The following is a 22,496-nucleotide window of genomic DNA, read 5'->3' on the forward strand; positions in this document are numbered from 1 at the left end:
CAGAATCTTTTCCAATGAGTCAACTCTTCGCATGAGGCGGCCAAAGTATTGGAGTTTCAGCTTTAGCATCATTCCCTCCAAAGAAATCCCAGGGCTGATCTCCTTCAGAATGGACCGGTTGGATCTTCTTGCAGTCCAAGGGACTCTCAAGAGTCTTCTCCAACACCACAGTTCAAAAGCATAAATTCTTCGGCGCTCAGCCTTCTTCATAGTCCAACTCTCACATCCATACATGACCACTGGAAAAACCATAGCCTTGACTAGACGGACCTTTGTTGGCAAAGTAATGTCTCTGCTTTTCAATATGCTATCTAGGTTGGTCATAACTTTCTTTCCAAGGAGTAAGCATCTTTTAATTTCATGGCTGCAGTCACCATCTGCAATGATTTTGGAGCCCAAAAAAATAAAGTCTGACACTGTTTCCGCTGTTTCCGCATCTACTTCCCATGAAGTGATGGGACCAGATGCCATGATCTTTGTTTTCCGAATGTTGAGCTTTAAGCCAACTTTTTCACTCTCCTCTTTCACCTTTATCAAGAGGCTTTTTAGTTCCTCTTCACTTTCTACCATAAGGGTGGTGTCATCTGCGTATCTGAGGTTATTGATATTTCTCCTGGCAATCTTGATTCCAGCTTGTGCTTCTTCCAGTGCAAATATGTTAGTTAATTGTAAAACTCACTCTTGGCATCATTTTCACAAAGTTCTTTTTAGAAAGATAATCTCTCCATGCTGCAGTTGTTTTCATTGGTGGGTTGTGTTCATTTCACCTGGGTGCCTGCTCAGTTGCTTCGATCATATCTGACTTCTTGCGGCCTCATGGACTGTAGCCCACCAGGCTCTTCTGTCCATGGAATTTCTTAGGCAAGAATACTGGAGTGGGTTGCCATTTCCTTCTCCAGGGGTTCTCCCCAGCCCAGGGATTGAACCCCTGTCTCCTGTGTCTCCTGCACTTGAGGTGGATGCTTTACCACTGACTCAGCAGGGAAGCCCTAGATTATTTCGACAACCCAGCTTCCGAGGATTTCCTATAAGAAACACCCAGGGGGCACCAAGTCTCTGATTTTCACCTTCTCCCCAGTCTCCTAGAAGTCCTGAGGATCGGTCAGGCCAGTCCTCAGTCCTCACGTGTCAGGCCCTTAGAACCCAGGTGTGAGCAGGCTCCAGGGGAGATGTGCGGTGCCCTCCCCGCCGCATCCCAGGCCCTTCATCCCTGGCATCCCGGGTCTCCTTATGGCCAGTGTACCTCCTCCTTGTCCTCCAGCTCCAAGACCAAAACTGGTTTTCTCCTGGGCAGTCGCGGGGAGTGTGGGGAGACCCGGACCCTGGGGGGTGGGAGGACGGGGCCCCTGGAGGGGGCAGGCCGGCGCGGGTTGGGGCCTGGGTCGCGCTGACGCTCCGGCCCCCTCTCTGTCCCTGGCCCAGCTCTCACCCGGCCCCGGCCGCACAGCGACGACTACAGCACCATGAAGAAGGTCCCCCCTCGGAAGCCCAAGCGAAGCCCCCACACCAAGCTCAGCGGTTCCTCGGAGGAGATCTCGGGCGCCCGGCCAGGGGCGGCAGGGCCCGGGGGCGCGAGGCGCAGAGCGGGCGGCCCGCAGCGCCTCCCGGGAGTCCCCGCGCCCCCCGCGCCCCCGGAGCCCGAGCCCGAGCCCGTCTACATCGAGATGCTGGGCCGCGCCGGCAGCCCCGAGCCGGCCGAGGCGGTGTACGAGGAGATGAAGTACTGGGCGCCCCCCGGGGACGCGGGCGGCCGGGGGGCGGGCGCCGGCTCGGCGTGCGCGTCGCCCCCCGCGGCCCCCGAGGACGGCGGCGCCGGCGGGGACGCGTGCGGCATCCCCGCGCCCTTCCCCAACCTGCTGGCGCACCGGCCCCCGCTGCTCGTGTTCCCCCCCACGCCGGCCACCTGCTCCCCCGCGTCCGACGAGTCGCCCTTGACGCCCCTGGAGGTGAAGAAGCTGCCGGTGCTGGAGACCAACCTCAAGTACCCCGTGCAGCCCGAGGGCTCCAGCCCCCTGTCCCCCCAGCACCCCAAAACCCCCAAGGGGGACGGCGACCGGCCCGCGTCCCCGGGCGTCCCCGCGCTCGCGGGGCCGCACGGAGCCTCCCCGCCCCCGACGCCCCCGCCCGCGCCCCCCGCCGCCCCGCGGCCACCCGGGCACTTCCCCTTCGCGGCCCCCGCGGAGCCCCCCAGGGTCCCCCCGAAGCCCACCTCGGCCCCCGCAGGCGCGCCCTGCAGCCCCCTCCCCAAAACCCCGTATTCCCCCGGGAAGACGGCCCGAGGGGAGCCCAGGAAGGCCACCACCACTGGCGCCCCCTCCCCGGCCCCCTACAGCCCCCCGAACTCCAGAGCTCTGGGCAGCCCCCTCGACGAGCTGGCCAGCCTGTTCAACTCCGGCAGGAGCGTGCTCCGGAGGTCTGCGGTGGGCAGGAGGATCCGCGAACCCCAGGGTGAGTCTGGAGCACTGAGCTCGCTCAGACAGGTCCAGATGTGAGGGTAGGGGTGCTGTGCAGAGGAATGCGGTGTTAAGGAATGCGCGGGGTCCCTGCAGGGTCCTTCAGAGCAGGTAGCGGCTTTAAGATCATCTTATATGCAACCGGTATGGCCAAGTAGTTAAGAATGCATCTTTCCCATTTTGCAGACACAAGTTCATGATATTAAAAACACATTGCACTAAAACCAGGCTTCAGACAGCCTGGTGAAACGATGGGCATTAGAGCAAAACTCAGCTTGAGCCACTGACTTCCCTTTGCTAACAATATCCGGATATAACTTGGAAATGGCAGTTGCCGCGTGCTGTTATATTGAGATGTCCTTTTGGGGTTACCCGAACACCCTCGCCTTACTGGCCGTCTCACTTCCATTCCCTGCCTCTGGAGTGATTACTTCTCAGTTACTCCCTGACACTCAGTACCACTGGGTAGGAAGCCCAGCCCAGGAAGGCCACTGCCGGGCCCCATCCCCCGCCTCCTACAGCTGCACCCCCGAACTTCAGGCCTCTAGGCAGCCTCCCCGGAGGAGCTGGCCAGCCTCTTCAGCTGTTGTTGCCAGTAAATGATTTGCCTTCTGGTCCCAAGGACCATTTTCACTCCATTCTGTTCTGTCTGCATCTTCTCGCGGAGCGTCTCAACTACTCAGCTGTTGACAAGCCAGTCCCAGTGAGCTCAGGGCTAGACTGTGGCAGCCAGAGGCCGTGGCCTGTATCAAAAAGTATTTATTTTGTGTCCCTATAAAAGTAGAATGTAGCTATCAAAAAAAAAAAGCTCATTAAGAATTTTTTGTTGATCTCCTTAGTAGCTCACCTCATTCAGATGAGGTTGCCTTTGGGCTCAGATTCTCTTAATAACCACAAAGAACATCGTCATCTTCCAAAAAGCATCTGAAGGCTTTTATATGAAACCAAAATATTTTCTAGCGTTCTGTATTTGGGAAGTGAACTACAGTAATATAAAGCATCTTCTCTTAAAACTGTAATGGGTCCCTCGGTCATAATGCCATTATGTAGATGACAGCTACTGGCATCCTTACTTTACAGAGATGGGAGACTTCAGGGCAAGGAGGCTAAGCACCTTCCTTAAGGTCAGGCAGTAGGACCAAAAGTAGCCACTTACCTGCTCTTTCTCCTAAAGAAAATACATAGCTGCATTGGCTTTCATCATCTGATGAGGTACAAAAAACCCCCTAGAAAACCTAGGAAATGTTCTCAATAAGTGAAAAGTACGTCAAGGCTAAGAACACTTAGCAAATGGATGAATAACCTGCTCTTTGTTTACTCTTCAGACTAATAAGCTAATTGTTTAGCCATTTCTTCTTAATTATAAGTCATTAATAAAAGAAATTGTCCTTGTAAGTAGGGGATGACTTGAATTTCACAAGTCATATGTTTCATTCCAAGGAACAAAACAGACTCTAAAAGAAAAGCATTACACGAACACATTAATGTTTGCTTTGCTTTTGGAACTAAAAGTTTATTAAAGCGTCATAAGCCTCCTTTTACTATAGATGAGAGTTGGATGAATTCTTCTCGGATGTATTCAGAAAAGTGAAGTTAATGATTTTCTAGATGGGTGGCAATCCTTTGGAAATCCCTAAGTCTACTCTTGAGACTTCCTTGGACTACAAGGAGATCCAACCAGTCCATTCTAAAGGAGATCAGTCCTGGGTGTTCTTTGGAAGGACTGATGCTAAAGCTGAAACTCCAATCCTTTGGCCACCTCATGTGAAGAGTTGACTCATTGGAAAAGACTCTGATGCTGGGAGGGATTGAGGGGAGGAGGAGAAGGGGACGACAGAGGATGAGATAGATGGCTGGATGGCATCACTGACTCGATGGACATGAGTTTGTGTGAACTCCGGGAGTTGGTGATGGACAGGGAGGCCTGGCGTGCTGCAATTCATGGGGTCGCAAAGAGTCAGACACGACTGAGTGACTGAACTGAACTGAACTGAACTGAAATCTAGGACTCGCAGGGAGGACCACAGAGAGGTCTCCAGCCAGGGTGCCCGGATATGCTAATTATATTTCCCCGTGGTGACATTAACCAGTGCCCGCTAACATCCATCAAAACCTCAAGGACACCATCGTTAGTGCAACTCTAAAATTAGAAAGCATCTATTTTCCTCCTGTAGGCTTTTACAAAATACTCTTCACTTAGAAAAGGTTGTCTGGAGCCACTTAAGACTTTCTTACAAATGCCCGCATTGGCAGCTTCTGCCCCCAGCACAGTGGCTGTAATAACAGCTGCAGTAGAAGAGGCTTGTCCCCACGCACCAGGTGACTGGGGTCCAGCTGTGCGGCTGAGAACCCTGTGATCCCTCATGGTTCGTGACTCGGGAAATGTCCCCACGCACCCGGTGACTGGGGTCCAGCTGTGCGGCTGAGAACCCTGTGATCCCTCACAGTTCGTGACTCGGGAAACTCCTGGACCACAGCACAGAACGCGTCCTCGTGGCATTTTTCAGCATGCAGGAGGGGCTTAAGAGAAGACTGGGAAAGAAAAAAAAGTCATCACACTGGAGCTAATCACCAGAGCTGCTTATATGATTATTAAGGTTTACACACTGTGATCCAGGAACCAGGAATCCATTTTCTACTAAATGAATCTCATGGCTGTTATTCATGATTTACTGAAGTCCTGGGACTTCTTTTAAGATTACAAATATTTTTCTTTACCCTCTTTATATTTAAAAATGCTCTTCTCTTCACCCGAAAGAGCTTTCTTACCAAAGAATCCAGTGGGCAGCTAATTCTGCCTCAAGGCACCTGAATTAATTACAGCCCGATTTTTGGACAGTTGTGATGTGGGGAAATTGTACCGCAAATTTGGGGAGCATTTCAGAACTTCCCCCTCGATTCTTTGGAGAGCGACCTTGAAGAGATTATGTATTAGTCGCTCAGTCGTATATGACTCTTTGCGACCCCATAAACTGTAGCCCGACAGGCTCCTCTGTCCATGGGATTCTCTAGGCAAGAATACTGGAGAGGGCTGCCATTCCCTTCTCCAGGGAATCTTCCTGAACCAGGTATCAAACCCAGGCCTCCCAGATGTAGGTAGATTCTTTACCGTCTGAGCCACCTCAGTCCAGTTCAGTCGCTCAGTCGTGTCCGACTCTTTGCATCCCATGGACTGCAGCGCGCCAGGCCTCCCTGTCCATCGCCAACTCCCGGTTTACTCAAACTCAGATCCATTGAGCTGGTGATGCCATCCAACCATCTCATCCTCTGTCGTCCCTTTCTCCTCCTGCCTTCGATCTTTTCAAGTATCAGGGTCTTTTCCAGTGAGTCAGGTCTTCACATCAGGTGGCCAAATGATTGGAGTTTCAGCTTCAACATCAGTCCTTCCAAGGAGTATTGAGGACTGATTTCCTTTAGGATGGACTGGCTGAATATCCTTGAAGTCCAAGGAACTCTCAAGAGTCTTCTCCAACACCACAGTTCAAAAGCATCAATTCTTTGGCGCTCAGCTTTCTTCACAGTCCAACTCTCACATCAGTACATGACTACTGGAAAAACCATAGCCTTGACTAGACGGACCTTTGTTGATAAAATAATGTCTCTCCACAAATAGTCGAGTGTTGACAGTTCCTTGCTTTGGACTTGAGAAAAGGCATTCAGAGGATTCGCTCCAGACTACTTTTGGCACTGATTAACACGTAAGGAATGGTGAGTCGTGGATAGCAAACAAGGTCCTGTGGTGTTTAATTATACTCTGTTGCTACTCTGTAGACCTAAATATGGGATTTCATAACTATCGTATTCCTATAGACTCCTGGATATTCAACTGGAGGAACACAAAGTCACAGAAGCTCTTGAGTCCAGAATGCAGGTGGACAAAATGTGATTGTCCAGGTGACGGCCGTGGCGACAGCTTGGCAGGAGGTGTCTTAGCTGCTGTGGTTGCAGGGGCTACTGTGCTCCAGGCATGGTTTTAATAACCTGTTTAGTTCTCACAAGACTAAACAGTGTCTGCTGTGGTGTCCCCATTCTACAGATGGGAAAACTAAGGCATAGAGATTAAACTTGCTCCCACTTTGAGAGACACAGCCTGACTTAAATGCAGTGATTCTGGCTCTAGAGGCGACTGTCTCAGTTACCTACACCGTGAGGCCCAGAACTGCAGGGAATTAAAATAAAATAGAGAGTAAGGCTTTAAAAAGCACTATTTACTCACCCAAGGTGCAACAAGTTAAGAGTCTTACAGTTTGGATAAGAAAACTGCTTCATAAAATTCCAAACATGTACTTCACAGCTCAGGGATACATACAACTGCAGAATGTGTTCTGGGGGCCGCTGGGCCTTAGAATGAAGAACAACCACGTGTTTAATTGTCTGTCCTTTCTGTTGATCCCATTCATTCACAAGGTGTTTTTCTTCTGATGCCATATTATGGTTAATATTATTATGCTAATTTTTTTTATAGTTGCTTAGTTTCAAAAATTATGAGACGGAATTCACATGCAGAGTGGATACCATTTGCTTCTTGGGGCCACGAGGGTGCGCCATTGCTCCAAACGGTTCCTTCCATGGCTGGTTGTTTATCTAGAATGTGAAATAAAATGAGCATGTTTTCTGTGTCCATTGAAAAAGAGCAGGATGATCAGGCATTAACAAAAATGCAGTACGCCTCAGAAACGTGGGGAAGAAAGTGGAGGAGTCTGATTTGCAGAATATGTAAAAAAAAAAATTATTTTGTGACTTTCTGATACTGTGCATCTTTAGTTTACATAATATAAATAGGTAGTTAAAAATTATATTGGCAACAAGAAACATAGAGACAATATTTCTTTGCATGTATTAGGTGTTTAGTAAATACATTTGATGAAAACCTACCTTTAAAAAAGCAGTTTGACATATAAATATATTTGATAAATCTGGCCCTGGGGCATTTTTACAAATCAGAACCACTGCAGCCAAATGGAAATTACTCTTAATTTCAAATATTTTATTTCATTGCATAAATACTCCAAGTAAGGATATTTTGAGTTTTGACTTCTCTGGTGGCTCAGATGGTAAAAGAAACCTTCTACAATGCAGGAGACCCAGGTTTGATCCCTGGGTCGGGAAGATCCCTTGGAGAAGGGAATGGCAACCCACTCCAGTGTTCTTGCCTGAAGAGTCCCACAGGTCACAAAGAGTTGGACACAACTGAGTAATACTTTCATTATATAAATGAAATTTTTACAGTGTAATGCTTGATTCCATAAACCATTTATTTTTTAAAGAATTATTTTCAAAGTTGGCTTTATGGAAAATTTCAAACACATACAAAAGTACAGCGGATTAATGAACTATCTCTGTGACCAATCTTAGCTCATCTCCAGCTTCCTCCACCATCACTCAATTATGTGGAAATATGTCCCAATGTCAGAGCAATTTACTGATAAATATTTGTATAAATTTCGTTAGGGAAGTCCTTTAGAAAAAAAATAAAAGATTTATTCTTAAGTCACTTTAATAAGTACAGACCTGTCGATCCGTTTGAACATCTTAGACTTGATTAACTAACATCATCTTGCTGCTCAAAACAGAAGCTACCCCTAAGGTGCTGGAGCATCATTTTTTCATGATGCAGCTGAAATAATTCTCAGGAGTCAGCTTTCCAACAGAAATCGCTGGCCTTCGAGAACTTCCACAGGGTCTGTGAGCACAGCCCCCTACATCGACAGCTGTGCGGATAACTTTTCTACAGCGACAGCCTCAAGGGGTGAATTTCTAAATGTCATGTCCAAACAGAGCTAAGCATGAAAGATCAATCTCTCAAGTATGTATTACAACTGCATCTTTTCAAAGAAATTGTTTTGATTTGTTTGGGGCCCGGCTGGGTCTTCATGGCTGTGCGTGCTTCTCTCGTTGGGGCCAGCGGGGACCACACTCCAGCTGTGGTGGTTTCTCTTGTTACGGAACTCGGGCTTCCGTAGTTGCGGTGTGTGGGCTCGGTCACTGCAGCTTCCGGACTCTGGAGCACAGGCTCTGTAGTTTCGTCACATGGACTTAGCTACCCAAGGAGCGTGTGGGGATCTTCCCAGGCCAGAGATCGACCCCTTGTCTCCTCCGTCGGCAGGTTGGATTCTTGACCACTGAGCCACCAGCGAAGCCCCCATTGCCTCCTCAATCAGTACTGAGTGAGATTTTGAAGCTTCTCTGCCAAATTAAGCACAATTACTTATGCATTGTTTGGTGACAAGAAGATGCTTTAAAATCGCTGAAATATCACAGAATTACAGGCGGAAACCTGTGACCTGTGCTCAAGGGCAGCGTTGGTAAACTGCCGTTCTCTGCTCCTGGTGTTTGCGGCAGACGTTTCGACACTTGTCTTCTGTTTCACCTCCGACGCCTTCTGATGAGATGGCAGCATAAGACATCCACCCTCCTGTGCAGGTCTCAGCATCCCATGCTGGGATGCAGGGCTCGGCATCCCCGAGGCGTCTTGCCTATATGCAGGCTCTTCTAGCTGTGTGTCCTGTGCTGAGCTGTTAATCTCTCTCACTCTCCAGCTGCTTTGCTTTCTCTGCGTGGTGATTTATTTGTGGAGGGTGGTGGCCTGAGGCTTCATGAGTGTTAGAAAGGGCGTGGACGGAGCAAGCACATACTTTATGGATGTGTAGTCAAGGGCACTCTGGCCGCCCTCCCGTGAAAGGAAGGCATCCCTCTGCCTTCTGGAACCATTTTAAATCAGCCCCAAGTTTCCCTCGTTTTTCCAAACGAAGAAGTCCTCGGGGAAGGCAAGCTTAGCATCTCTAGCGAAGCAAGTCCTTCGCTCGTCGCTGGGTGGATATATGGGAAGGATGAGAGCTAGCATGTGGCTGCCCCGGCCGGGTCGGCGAACCCGAGCTTTGACACACACGTGGGGCCCTGTGTGAGCAGACGATGTCCTGCACAGCTCCTGGCCGCACCGCAGCGCAGGCGTCTCTGTGTTTGGGACTTGCAGCCGGATGCTGCAGTGTTCCTCATTCCCCGGATGCCCAGCTGAAGTAATCCTTAGTCTGTCTCCCCTTGCAGATGAGCTTTCAACCGGAATACACGGATCCATAGCCAGGCATACCTACGTTAAGAGCACAGGGCTCTTTGTCTTCCGTGTTAATTGGACTTTTTTTTTTTAAGTGCCTAATATTTGTTGTGAACGCTGTGACATTTCTCTCCCTGTTTACAGCACCTCCTCTCTCTCAATGCCCAAGAACTCTTTCACTCAGGGAAGTTGTGCAACCAGGGCCCTGTACCCAGGACTTGCATTAACTTGTAGAGCTAACTCCCTTGTAGTCATCCACCAGGCATTCACTTGATGCAAGCCCAGGGCTTGCCCCCGGGAATCCAGAGAGGAGAGAGCGAGCTCTGGGTGCCCTGCCCTCTCCAGACAGGGCGGGCGGCAGATGGGTCCGCCCCATTTCAAGGTGAGGTTCTACCTGGGGGGCATAGACCCCCCCACCGTGGGTCTGTGACTGAGCCCCACGTGGCCTGTGAACCCCAGCAGTGTGCTCGGGCCTTGTTTGGGGAGAGGTTGACCAGACTTCATCACGGAGCGTTGATGAGCAGGGCACAGGAGGGGGGCACAGCTGGCGGCCCCAGAGCAGGAGCTCATTGCTGCGGTAGTGTCTCAGAGAGCCTCCCGCCAGGGCTGACCCGCGAGCAGAACGCCTGATGGGCGATGATGGGGGCAGGAGGCGGGGGGCTGGGACTTCTCCAGGTGGGTACAGAAAGAGGGGAGCAGGTGGGGCAGCAAGAGGAGCCCGTGTGTGGGGAGCCCTGTCTCCAAACATGAGTTCAGGATACCTGGTCCTGTTAGCATGCGGCCAGCGAGCCTTGAAAGGCTTCCCTGGTGGCTCAGTGGGGAAGAATCTGCCTGCCAGTGCAGGAGACCCAGGTTCCATCCCTGGGTCAGGAAGATTCCCCTGGAGAAGGGAATGGCTACCCACTCCAGGATTCTTGCCTGGAGAATCCTATGGACAGAGGAGCCTGTCGGGCTGCAGTCCATGGGGTCGCAAAGGGTCAGACACGACCGAGTGACTAAACAATGACAATGTCCCTTCAGCATAAGCTTCTCGACAGAGGCCCTTTCTGCCCTCTCGTCCCACAGTCTGCCCTCCACAATGTCAGGGACCCACAGCACCCAGGTGAACCAGAATAATTCCTCTGGTTCAGAAGGATTGTTTCCTGGCTTTCTGTCTGCTTTGTCTCTGCCTCTGTAAGGCTCTGCTTGGGAACAGCTCCTAATTACAGGTGAGCAGTCACTCACAGCAGTTGCTTTCACTTGCAAGACGCTCACCCAGCATCTTGCCTTGAGGAAGTGCTCGACTGCAGGCCGAGTGTCGGTCCTGGGAGTGCAGCGTCTCGGATGCCTGCTCAGGACTGGCCGCACGGTAAAGCCACAGGGACCTCTCCCCGTGTCCCAGGGGCCACGCTGAGGGCTGCTCGGATGGTCAGCAGTGATTTGCAAGACAGTACGATCCAGGGCAGGAGAAAGGCGTGCATGCATGCTCAGTCGCTCAGTCATGTCCAACTCTTTGTGACCCCATGGACGGAACCCCCCAGGCTCTTCCGTCCCTGGAATTCTCCAAGCAAGAATATTGGAGTGGGTTGCCATGCCCTCCTCTAGCTGATCTTCCCAAATGAGGAATTGAACCCCTGTCTCTAGTGTATCCCGCACTGGCAGGATTCCCAGGAAGCCCAGGAGAAAGGCACACAGCCCAAAAAAGCCCACTTCATCTGTCTCTACAGCAACTATTTATTTCCTAGATTATGTGGCTATAGAAACAGATATAGCTACAGATACAGATATTCAGACATATCTATATAGAGATATAGATACTGTAATGGCAAAATTAGAAGCACGGCTGAAAACAACAAAAAAACGAGCATCAGCCCCATACTCAGATCCCTCAATAAATATTTGTTGGGAGAATCTTAAACTCAAAGGCCTCCTGAGCTTGCTACTTCCTCTGGACGTGGCTGCTTCATTCTTCTCTGACACCCAGGCATCAAACCAAGCAGGGAGTTGTGACAATTAAATATTTAGATCAACCTGATCAAAAAGTTACCCGGCGAATGGTGTGAAACTCTCCTGGGAAATTTCCTTCACGGCTTGGCTGTGAATCTACAGCCGCCAGCATGCCGTCAGACCAGAGATAGGGAGCGTGCATAAATAGTTCATCATTTCTGAGACAGCCGGAGGACGCAGAGGAGTCATCCCAGTTGGACTGTTCTCAGTGCGCTATCCAGGGGGAGGAGATCTTTTGTACCTGGAATTCTGGGGGAAAAAAATTCAGTCTTTTCAGAAGTGGATTATCTTTCATAAGCAGTACATATTTTTCATACCATCAACCCATTAAAGCAAGCAGCCATTGTGTGTGGGAGGGGGTGGTCTCTAGACTAGATTTCGAATTAAACTCCCACTGGGGGCTCCTAGGAGAAACCCGGTGCTTTATCCTCTAAGCCACTCAGCGACTCTCCCATAGCTAGTTAATAAAGACCTTCCTGGCTATCTGCATCTCATTATTGCCACAGAATACAGTCCCGGGGTGTTCTTCCTTTTGTGAAGAAATGCTTAGAAGCTACAGGGTGCGTGGACGTTTTCCTGAAGATGACCTGGATCACCGCTGTGTTCTCTCTCTCTCCTTAAGCGTATTGGAAGAGAATAACCCATTTCTCAACTACCTAAGAGTGTTTAGGGCCTTTATGCCGACCTGAATCATTTTTGTGATTAATTCTCAGATTAACCTAGAAACTTCCACACCACCTGAGAGCTCGCTACATTCAGCGTCATTTGCGCCAGCCCTGCACCCTGTGAGTCAGCAGCCACCTCACACCCGCTGTGTGTGAAGCTTCTTGGGCCTTTTGCTGCCCTGGTTTTCACGTCTCCCTTTTTCCAATTTCTTCTTGAAGTCTGTAATGCTCGTCCTTAGACGTCGTACACTGGCAGTTACTGGGCGTTGCAATTTTACATGCAGCTGATACATGTTAATTGTAAGAAACCGACCAGTGACAATCTCACTTTCCTCCCCACACATATGACTCAGTCTTAAAATATGCAGGAACCAAACCACGGCTGTGAGAGTTGGACTATAAAGAAAGCTGAGTGCTGAAGAACTGCTACTTTTGAACTGTGGTGTTGGAGAAGACTCTTGAGCGTCCCTTGGACTGCAAGGAGATCCAACCAGTCAGTCCTAGAGGAGATCAGTCCGGAATATTCATTGGAAGGACTGATGCTGAGGCTGAAACTCCAATCCTTTGGCCACCTGATGCGAAGAGCTGACTCATTGGAAAAGACCCTGAGCTGGGAAAGATTGAGGGCAGGAGGAGAAGGGGACGACAGAGGATGAGATGGTTGGATGGCATCACCGATTCAATAGACATGAGTTTACTGAAACTGGTGATAGAATTGGTGATGGACAGGGAGGCTTGGTGTGCTGCAGTCCACGGGGTCACAAAAAGTCAGACACGGCTGAGCGACTGAACTGAACCACGGCAGACGTGAGCTAGATCTGATCTGACACACGTTTACAGTGGAACACTCAGGGTACGATACCTGCAAATGTGTGCATCACCCAAAGTCCTGCAAAACCTGCAAAAGAGTTTCTTCACACCCCAGACTCTGGCTCAAAATCAAACACACTCTTCCCCAAAAATGTCCACTTTAAAGAACGGAGGGACTGACGTGTACACTGTGGGCGCAGCAGGGTGATTCCCAAGCAGATCGGCGTGTTTTCCATCTTGGTTTTATTATTCTCTTTTGAAATGGAAAGATCCAGGAAGGAGTAAGTAGGAGACAGAGGACTTGGACAGAGCGGCGGGTGGACACTGCCCCTATGCAGGTGTGTCCATGTTACTGAAACACAAATCAAAGCTCAAAGCCCTTAAATCACTCCTGAAGTCACGTCTGCTTGTTGGAGTTAGTTCCAGTTCCCAGGTGAGCTCACCTGGATGGGGTCAGGCTGGTTTAGGAGCAGAAAGGGGCACACACCAAGCACAGAAGATCAAAGCACGCCAACTTCCCAGGTGGCTCATCAGTAAAGAGCCTGCCTGCCAGTGCAGGAGAGCCGATTCCAGTCCCTTAGGTCAGGAAGACCCCCTGGAGGGGGAAATGACGTGCTCTCCAGGATTCTTACCTGGAGAATTCCCTGGACAGAGGAGCCTGGCGGGCTGCAGTCCATGTGGTCGCTGAAGAGTCGGACACGACTGAGCAACTAACCAACCAGCCTGGCAATACTTTTCACAGTTCACATATCGGTTTTCAAATAAATAACCAGTGCCCAGCAATAGATTCTGTAGAGCTAAAGAGTTTTTTGTTTTTGTTTATTTTCATGAGAATTGTATTGAGTTTATTTTGTCTTTTGATATCTGTTGTTTACTCACTAAGTCGTGTCCAGCTCTTGCAACCCTATGAACCGCAGCACGCCAGGCTTCCCTATCCTTCACTGGCTCCCAGAGTTTACTCAAACTCACATCCATTGAGTCACTGATGCCATCCAGCCATCTCATCCTCTGTCGTCCCCTTCTCCTGCCCTCAATCTTTCCCAGCATCAGGGTCTTTTCCAGTAGTCAGTTGTTCGCATCATGTGGCCTAAGTACTGGGGTTTCAGCTTCAGCATCAGTCCTTCCTGTGAATATTCAGAGTTGATTTCCTTTAGGATGGACTGGTTGGATCTTGCTGTCCTCGGTATTTAACCACCTTTATATATAGCTCGTGATGGAATCTCTCTTGGAGTTTTAATAGAAAATTGTGCTCAGAACTACTTCGGTCCTTAAGAACAATGTAATCCTTTGCTCCATCTCAGACACCAGCTTGTGCTCCTGTTGTAAGATGCTTTCTAGTGCCTTCTGGCCACCCCCTGCCCCACCGTGTGAGCCTTAGCACAACCAGAGATGCGACTGAATCATTTACATGTCAAATAAGACAGTCAGACTCCAGTTGCTGGCATTCATTTCACTGATGTAGTCACAGCTGAGAGGGGAATCTCTATTCCCTTACTCAGCCTGGAAATCTCGTCTAATTTCTGCAGCTGGGACAGCCACGCGGGGCAAAGGCACTGGGCTTCTGTATGGTGATGGGGGATTATACAAATGTCTCTTTAATCTGATGCTCATTAGACAGCCCACTGATGTGGTCCAGCTGCTAACCAGAAAGCGTTTCCATTGCTGCAGGGGTGGAATCCATCACTGGGACCCTTTGTAATGACTTTAGGGAAAAGGTTCCATTTTCCAGATAATACAACCAATCTGTGACGTCGCCCCTGAGACACGTAGTTCTTTTCAGGATTGAAAACATCAGAGGTTAACTTCAAGCAAAACCATTTGATGAGCAGCCACGTTTTGTGTTGCTGTCTGCTACTCGCGTCAAGTTTTCAAAGAGGGTTGGGGGGACAAATCATAAATAAAAGGGACAGGCTTCATTCATTCATTTGAAATATGCATTGAGGATGCGTTTTGTACAGAGTATTGTCCTAAGCCGTATGAGTTTAAAAGTAAAATATGGAATCGGCTCGCAAGCAGCTCACAAGGTCCCAGGACAGCGAGAAACGTCGGTGAAGACACTGTTTGGGTTTCTCAAACAGCTTACCCCTAATGCTTGAGAAATGCTGCATTTTTATTCGATTCATTCTACTCTCTTTGACTGTTCAATGCTTATCATGACGCACTAAATTGATTTTTTTCAACCCATACATATGTCCTTTGAAACCGATCCAAATGAAGGTAGGATTCCTTTGGAGGAAAGGGGGGTGGATGAGGCCAAAGCAGCTAGAGAAAGAGGGGGTACCCTACCTCAGGCTGAGACTGGGGCATCTTACAACCCTAAGGAGGAGGGCTTATCCAGGGGCGTGATGGCATCACCACATAATGCTTGGAGGAGCTGCAGCAGGGGTGCCAAAAGGCTTCTTCTGTGTTCATTTCTGTGTAAACATACAGCTTCAAAGTGACGGTGAGAGATGCCGGGTGCTGGGCATACAAGGAGGGGGCCCCACCTCCTGACCGGCTCCGAGGGGCTTTCTCCTGATTGTTCCAGGGGAAATGAGGGCCACTGGCGACCGGCTCAGCCTGCCCCTGCAGAGTCCCCGTGACTCATCCTTCCTGAGTGACAGCTCCGGGGACCTTCAGTCCCAGGCCTGGAGGCTCGGGAGGCACGCAGAGTCAGGGAGGCTGGCCAGCCCCCCTCCATAAAGGATGCAGCCACAGGAGCCATCAGAGAGACTGGCCACGTGGCTTGAGGAGACTTGTGACAAGACTTTTAAGTCTGTGTAGATATTTTTAATCTGTTATGTAAGGCCTCAGAGCTGCTGGGCAGCAGCCACTGGTGTGGGCAGTGGGGCTGATCCACACACGTGCACGGCACCTCCAGGCTGTGAAACTGTGGGCACACGTCTGTAGCAGGGGGACTGCTGCCATCCTGAGCCCCCCAGGGCTCCCAAGTGCACACCCCCCAACTCCTGGGACTTCCCACCCCAGGCCTGCATCCCTGAAATGCAGACTCAGGCAGAGGCTCAAGGTGCATGGCTTCTGCCTGTTCCCACTGGCCCTGATCTGTGCCCTTGGGGCCCTTTAATAGCTTGTGTGTGTGTGTGTCATTCAGCCGTGTCTGACGCTCTGTGACCCCATGGACTATAGCCTGCCAGGCTCCTCTGTCCATGGGATTCTCCAGACAAGAATACTGGAGTGGGTTGCCATTTCCTTCTCCAGGGGATCTTCCCAACCCAGGGATCGAACCCAGGTCTCCTGCATCGCAGGAAGATTCTTTACTGATTATGCCAATAGAGAAGTCCCTTTAAATACCTTGGGTGGATAAATTTCATAATTAGTTCTGAACGAGGATTTTGAAAAGATTCAACATATACCACTGCTGTTTGGGTTTTCACTTGCATTGATTTCATTGGCTCTCTGACTCAGCTGGAACCACACCAGTGAGGTGAACGCCAAAAATGAGAGTCTGACCGTCTCGTATGACGTTTAAGTGATTCAGCCATACGTCCGGTTGTGCCGAGGTTCACGTGGTGGGGCGGGGGCTGGCCAGAAGACACTAGAAAACGGACATGAGCATTCTTCTGACGTCCCTGATGTGGAACAAACGTAGATTATATTTTTCTCGAGGACCGAAGTAAAGAATGTGAACAGTGTTAGTGGCTTAGTCATGTCTAATTCTTTCCAACCCCCTGGGCTGTAGCCCACCAGGCTCCTCTGTCCATGGGATTCTCCAGGCAAGGATACTGCAGTAGTTGCCATTCCCTTCTCCAGGGGCTCTTCCCAACCCAAGGATTGAACTTGGGTCTCCTGCCTTGCAGGCAGATTCTCTACCGTCTAAGCCACCAGGGAAGCTAGGTGAAGAACCAAGTAGTTATTCTTAAAGCAATTTATCTCTTAGAAATCCAAGTGAGGCTCTATTATGAGCCGTATATAAAGTTGGTTAAATACCAAGAGACAAAATAGAGTCAATACAGTTCTCATGGAAATGAAAACATAAGTAAATAAGCGGTTCTTCATCGGAAGGGGTCTGCTGACCCTGGGCCTCGGTGGTTCTCCTGGGAAAGGATGTGGGAGCTGAAGATGGAGCTGTCCCGGGGGCAGTCTCCTCTTTTTTTCCAGTGGTGTTATTGGCCTCCCATCACTGTGACACCATGCACATGTCACGAATACTGAGCACTCCCAGGAGAAGAGCAGGAATAACCCCCCTCTGCCTTTGGTTCTGGAGCGAGCACACACAGCGGGGGGCACGCACTGCCCACCCCCGGCAGCTGCGCAGGTGCGGTGTTCTCGACCTCCTGGGTTTGCATCACCACCTGGCGCTGAGGAAGTGTAGAAACACTGGGTATGCAAATGCCCGTGTGACCTCTGAGGTTAGACGCTTTAGGAATGGGTCTCCAGGCCAGGCCAGCTTGTTTAAATGTTACATATTCAGCTACTTACGGGCTTCCCATGTGGCTCAGTGGTAAAGAACCTGCCTGCCAATGCAGGAGACTCAGGGTCAACCCCTGAGTCGGAAAGATTCCCTAGAGAAGAGAATGGCTACCCACTTCAGTATTCTTGCCTGGGAAATCCCATGGACAAGGGAGCCTGGTGGGCTACAGTCCCTGGGGTCGAAAAGAGTTGGACGTGACTGAGCGACCAAACAACAGCAACGCTCGCTACTTACAGGGAAGACGAGCTCCAGGGAACGGAATAGTGGCCAGGCCTCTTCTAGTTATGGCGCGGACAGAGGAGATGGACCCAAAAAGAGCCAGCTGGTCAACCTGGAAAGAAAACTGGCACCACATAAATTTCTGTGCCTTTTTGGGTTCTGCAAACCTTATTTATACTGACAGTCATTTTTTAGCTTTACTATGGGTACATTCTTGCCCTGCTCAGCACATATGTTGTTGAAGATATCACTCTGCTTCCTGCTTCGGTTGGTGTTTTTAGCACAAACCATCTCCCCAAGACTTGGCAGGGGAGTGGGTGGCGGGAGCTGGCAGGGGCAGGCAGGGTGGCCAAGGAAGCCCTTTCTTTCCACTCAACTTAACCCCGAGCATGAGCCTTGATGGCACTTTCTGCTGCAGAAGAATGGTCAGCACCGAGTTCAAGAGCAGTTTTGATCTACTCAAGGGTGGTGGTTTCATAAGGGAGTGCCAGGGCCGACTCTGGCCTCTCAGGGTATAAGCAGGTCTGGTAGTTCCGTTTGCTCAAGCCGCCCATCCTCGTCCTCATCCATCCCAGTGTTGTGTTTTGCTGCTTCCTGAGTAATCAGCTCCTGTAGAGATATGACCGTGCGTGCAATGTGCCTGCCGCACGACCCATCGCACGGACCTCACGTGGTCCCCCTTCCCCATCACGGCAGACATGGACACTGTCTCTTGACTCACTCCTGTGTCTTAGCAAAGTGGTGGTGAAGTCTGATCCTGGGGCTGAGGGTCATTTAGAAGCATGCCTTTTTAGACACACCCCTGCAGCGTGTGTCCTCCTGATCGCATCTCCCTGAAAACGTGCCCTCTGCTCACACATGACGTCTCCTTATGTAGACCTACATGTTTGAGTTTAGGACCAGCCACTGGGTCTGGGTGAATCCCGACACTTGGCATTTGTCTTTCTCTGAGACAAGATGCCAGATGTCTGGATTATATTATCATGGGCAAGAAAACAGTCTAATTCACATCCTAGAAGCCTGTTATGGAAGAGGGCGGGCCGGGGGGGACTGCGGAGTGATTTCTGGGTCCCTATGTGTGCCTTTTACTCGTGTGCAATAACGTAAGACTTCGGGCGTTGTTCCTTGAAACACAAAGTACTGAATCAAGTTAGTCTCTCAGTTGTGTCCAAGCCTCTGTCCCCCCATGAGCTGTAGTCTGCCAGGTTCCTCCGTCCATGCGATTCTCCAGGCTAGAATACTGGAGTGGGTTGCCATTCCCTTCTCCGGGGAATCTTCTGGATCCAGGAATCAAACCTGGGTCTTCTGCATTGCAGGTGGACTCTCTGCCATCTGAGCCACCAGGGAAGCCCCCTAAAGTAGTGAACAGATTTGGTTTAACACAAGCCGGAGGCTGATTTGGGGTCTGAGCGGCCCTGCTTACCTGCCATGACACATTGTCCACGGTGCCCATCGGCAGAGACTGCAAGCCGCGACTTCTGAATTCCAGAACCGAGAGCCTGAGAAGCAGTGGGTTCATGCCTGGCTCCCTCTCAGCCTGCATGCTTTTCCTTAGCACCAGATAGGATAAAAACAAACGCATTCTTGCATGCAGTAGCCTTTGTGCAGAGGAATTTTCCTATAGAGTTGCAAAATGAACGATAGCCAGCATAAGTAATGAGTCTCAAATGTATTCTCACATTTTTTATGCCTTACAGAGCACTCTCTGCATTAAATCCAACAGCTGTAATTTGTTGTGCTCTTGCGTTACTGCAACCTGGATTGTAGTCTCATCCGTTTCCAACACACACTCTAAAACTACCTCAAGTTCAGGTACCTAAGAGAGAAGCCATGTGTTGAGCGGTCTTTTTAAAGACAGCCTCCCTCGCTCAGCCCCTCCTCGTCCCCCTGACCTTTCTTCGGCATTTGGTACCATCAGCACCCCCCCCCCCGCCCCCGCCGCCAGCTGCCCCGCCCCCGCCCGTGTGCTCCCCCCCGCCCCCGCCCCCGAGTCTCCAGCAGTCGGTTTGTATCCATCGCCACGTGTGCTCTGCCTTTTGCCTCCTTATAGGAATGTCGCTTTTCCTGGAAGAAATTCTCCCTCCCGAGGGATTTTTAAGTCTCCCCCCAGACATTCAGTTTGCAGTCCTAGTAAATGGTCTTGTCCAAATCATCAGCACTCGCTTTAACAACCCCCGAGGGCTTCCCAGGTGGCCCAGCGATAAAGAATCTGCCTGCCAATGCAGGAGATGCAAGGGATGCAGGTTCGATCCCAGGGTTGGGAAGATCCCCAGGAGAAGGAAATGGAAATCCGCTCCACGATTCTTGCCTGGGAAATCCCTTGGATAGAGGAGCCTGGTGGGCTACAGTCCATGGGGTTGCAAAGAGTCAGACACGACTTAGCGACTAAACAACAGTAACGACAACAGGTGGCTGTCACTCCAGAGTCCACGTTCGTGGCCCCAGACTTCTGCTCATCGATGGTCCTGACTTACCCCCCAGCCCTGGGCTCACAGGGATCCGTAACTTACCTAACCCCCGACTTCCATTCGTCCTGCCGCTGCCCGAGACTCAGTTCTCACTGCTTTTCCGTTCCTAAGCCCTCCTTGAAGCTGGTCAGCCGTCCACCTCTGGTGCCGGGCTGATAACGCAGCGCCCTTCCCGTCTCACCGTCACCCGGACGGGCCGAGCTGAGGCCGGGCCCTCGAGGGTCTCGCCCTGTGCTCCGCGTTCGGCCTTCCCTTGCCCTCCTCCTCGCCACACCCCGCCCCTGCTTCGGTACCCGGTGGTACCCCGCGGTACCCCACCCCATGCCCGCCCTGCAGGGCTCCCACGCCCGCCGCAGCCCCGTCTCTCCTGCGCAGGCCCGGGCGTTTGCCCGACCTCCCTCTCCGCGTGGCCTTCCCCGCTGCTGCGTCCCGGCTGGTCGGGAGCAGGCGGGCCGCTCCGAGCTGTCACTTTCTGCGTCGAGTCCCGCCCAGCAGGCTGAGAAGGGGCAACCTGTTAGGACGCACACCGGGTGTCCCTCCCCCTCGTGTTGGTATTTTAAGTGTCAAAGGCTTTAACACATACGCAAAAAAAGCTCCAGCAAAACCTTAACTCCGCCCAGAAGGAGAGCCTTCCGGAATATCCATCCCTAGTCCCCCCAGCGTGGTCGGACAGTCCCTTCTTGCGGTCATTCATGGGTTCCACACATCCCCGTCATTCACTGCGTCTTACCACCCTCCTCGGATGGGAACATTTGAGGAATCACTTCTTTCAGATATGTTTCTGAAAAACCGTTTGGCTTAACTCTTTGCATGCGGTCCGAACTGTATACAGCTTAGTGTCTGAACGCCATCCCTGGAGGAATCTCCCGGTGCGGAGGAAGAACGAGGTTGGCTCAGGGCTCTCCACTGGGCAGTTTCCAGGAAGCCCCCGAGGCGACCACCAGCTCAGGGGCATCTCAGCATCCCTAGGGACGAACCGGCCAGCCTGCCCTTAGCCACTGTCTTCCAAATCTGGACTTCCCCTGTGGCTCAGCTGGTAAAGAATCCACCTGCAATGTGGGAGACCTGGGTTCCATCCCTGGGTTGGAAAGATACCCTGGAGAAGGGAAAGGCTACCAACTCCTGTGTTCTGGCCTGGAGAATTCCATGGACTGTATAGTCCATGGGGTTGCAAAGAGAGAAGACTGAGCGACTTTCAGTTTTTCACTTTCCAGCTCTGGATTTGGAAGTTCTCTCAGCCACTCACTGTACTCAGGGGTTTCTCTAGCTCCCCAGACTTCTTCAAGGAGCCGTCTCCCCTCTAGTAAGAAGCTTCTCTCCCCTCTTGAAAATCTTCACCTCCCTTCCCCGAGAGAAGTTCTTCTCCTTAGCTTCTGTCTCCCCTCTACTTTCTCCCCCACCAAAAACACGTGGCTGCTCTCCTGCCACAGACCCGTCTCCTCGTTGAACTCACGCCTCCCACGTCCAGGTAAACCTGCACTCTAGTCAGTGCCCGGTGAGGAGCTGGGCTCTCTCTGCTCGGACGTTGCCCTGAGGACCCGTGTAAACAGCATCAGTCTTGCAAAGAGTGTCAGTGAGGTCCAGCATTTTGCTGCTCTGTCGCCCTCGTCCGCTAATTCAGTGACGTGCCCTCGGGAGCAGCAGGCCCCAGGGGTCAGGATTGGGCCAGCTGAGTTACTGCCAGAGTCCTCTATGCCTGCAGCAGACTCTTTTTTTTTTTTTCTTATTTTCAATAAATTGAAACTTATGCAATCGGGGGAAGGAGGAACTTCTTTAAGAAAAAGAGTAAAAATGACCCAAATTTAAGAAGTGAAGCGGACATCTATTTAACATGAGAAGATTAGTCTAAGCAAAATACTCGTTATTCTATGCTTAGAAAAGTACCTGTGCACAGTGGACGCTTGATGAAGATCTGTTGAAAGAAAAAGAAAAAATAAATAACAAAGGTATTACTACAACAGGGTTATTATAGAAATTCTGTCAAAAAAAACCAATCAGGCGCACAGACATGAGCTGGGTGCTTTGCCTGACTTAGAAATGGCCTTTCCAAGTGGGGTGGAGTCTGGAGCCTCCTCCTTTAGCCTTGGGGTCCACTCGCCTCTACCCATCTCCAGCTGCTAAGAGGCCACAGTCAACACTGAGGTTTTTTTGTTTAAAGAGACTATATAGGACCTTTGTGGAACAATAACGACATAATTATCAGTGGTGATTGTTGGAAAATAGTGAAAACGTGAAACCTCCCACCATCGGTCAGGGATAGATTTCTAACATCCACACATCTTTTCTTCTGCAAGTTAACACTCTTAGTAGAAATCAAACTGCTCTGGCTCTTTGATTTTGTCTGTCTTTAAAAACTATGATATCACTGTTGACTGTATTCCCTCCGCTGCGTGTCTCACTCCCAGTTATTTTGTAATGAACCTGCCCCTCCCA

General features: G+C 50.7%; 1 protein-coding gene across 2 annotated transcripts in view; it reads left to right on the forward strand.

The window, feature by feature from the left end:
- The window catches only part of MYO16 (myosin XVI), a 519,236-nt gene that overhangs the window by 459,454 nt on the left and 37,286 nt on the right, over positions 1–22,496 (forward strand). For both annotated transcript variants that reach the window (XM_027557960.1, XM_027557959.1), the window contains exon 32: positions 1,423–2,448. In XM_027557960.1, the coding sequence (XP_027413761.1) occupies positions 1,423–2,448 (1,026 nt within the window). The remainder of the gene's footprint in view (positions 1–1,422; positions 2,449–22,496) is intronic.

Source organism: Bos indicus x Bos taurus, chromosome 12 (assembly GCF_003369695.1).
Source record: "Bos indicus x Bos taurus breed Angus x Brahman F1 hybrid chromosome 12, Bos_hybrid_MaternalHap_v2.0, whole genome shotgun sequence".
Lineage (NCBI taxonomy): Eukaryota > Metazoa > Chordata > Mammalia > Artiodactyla > Bovidae > Bos > Bos indicus x Bos taurus.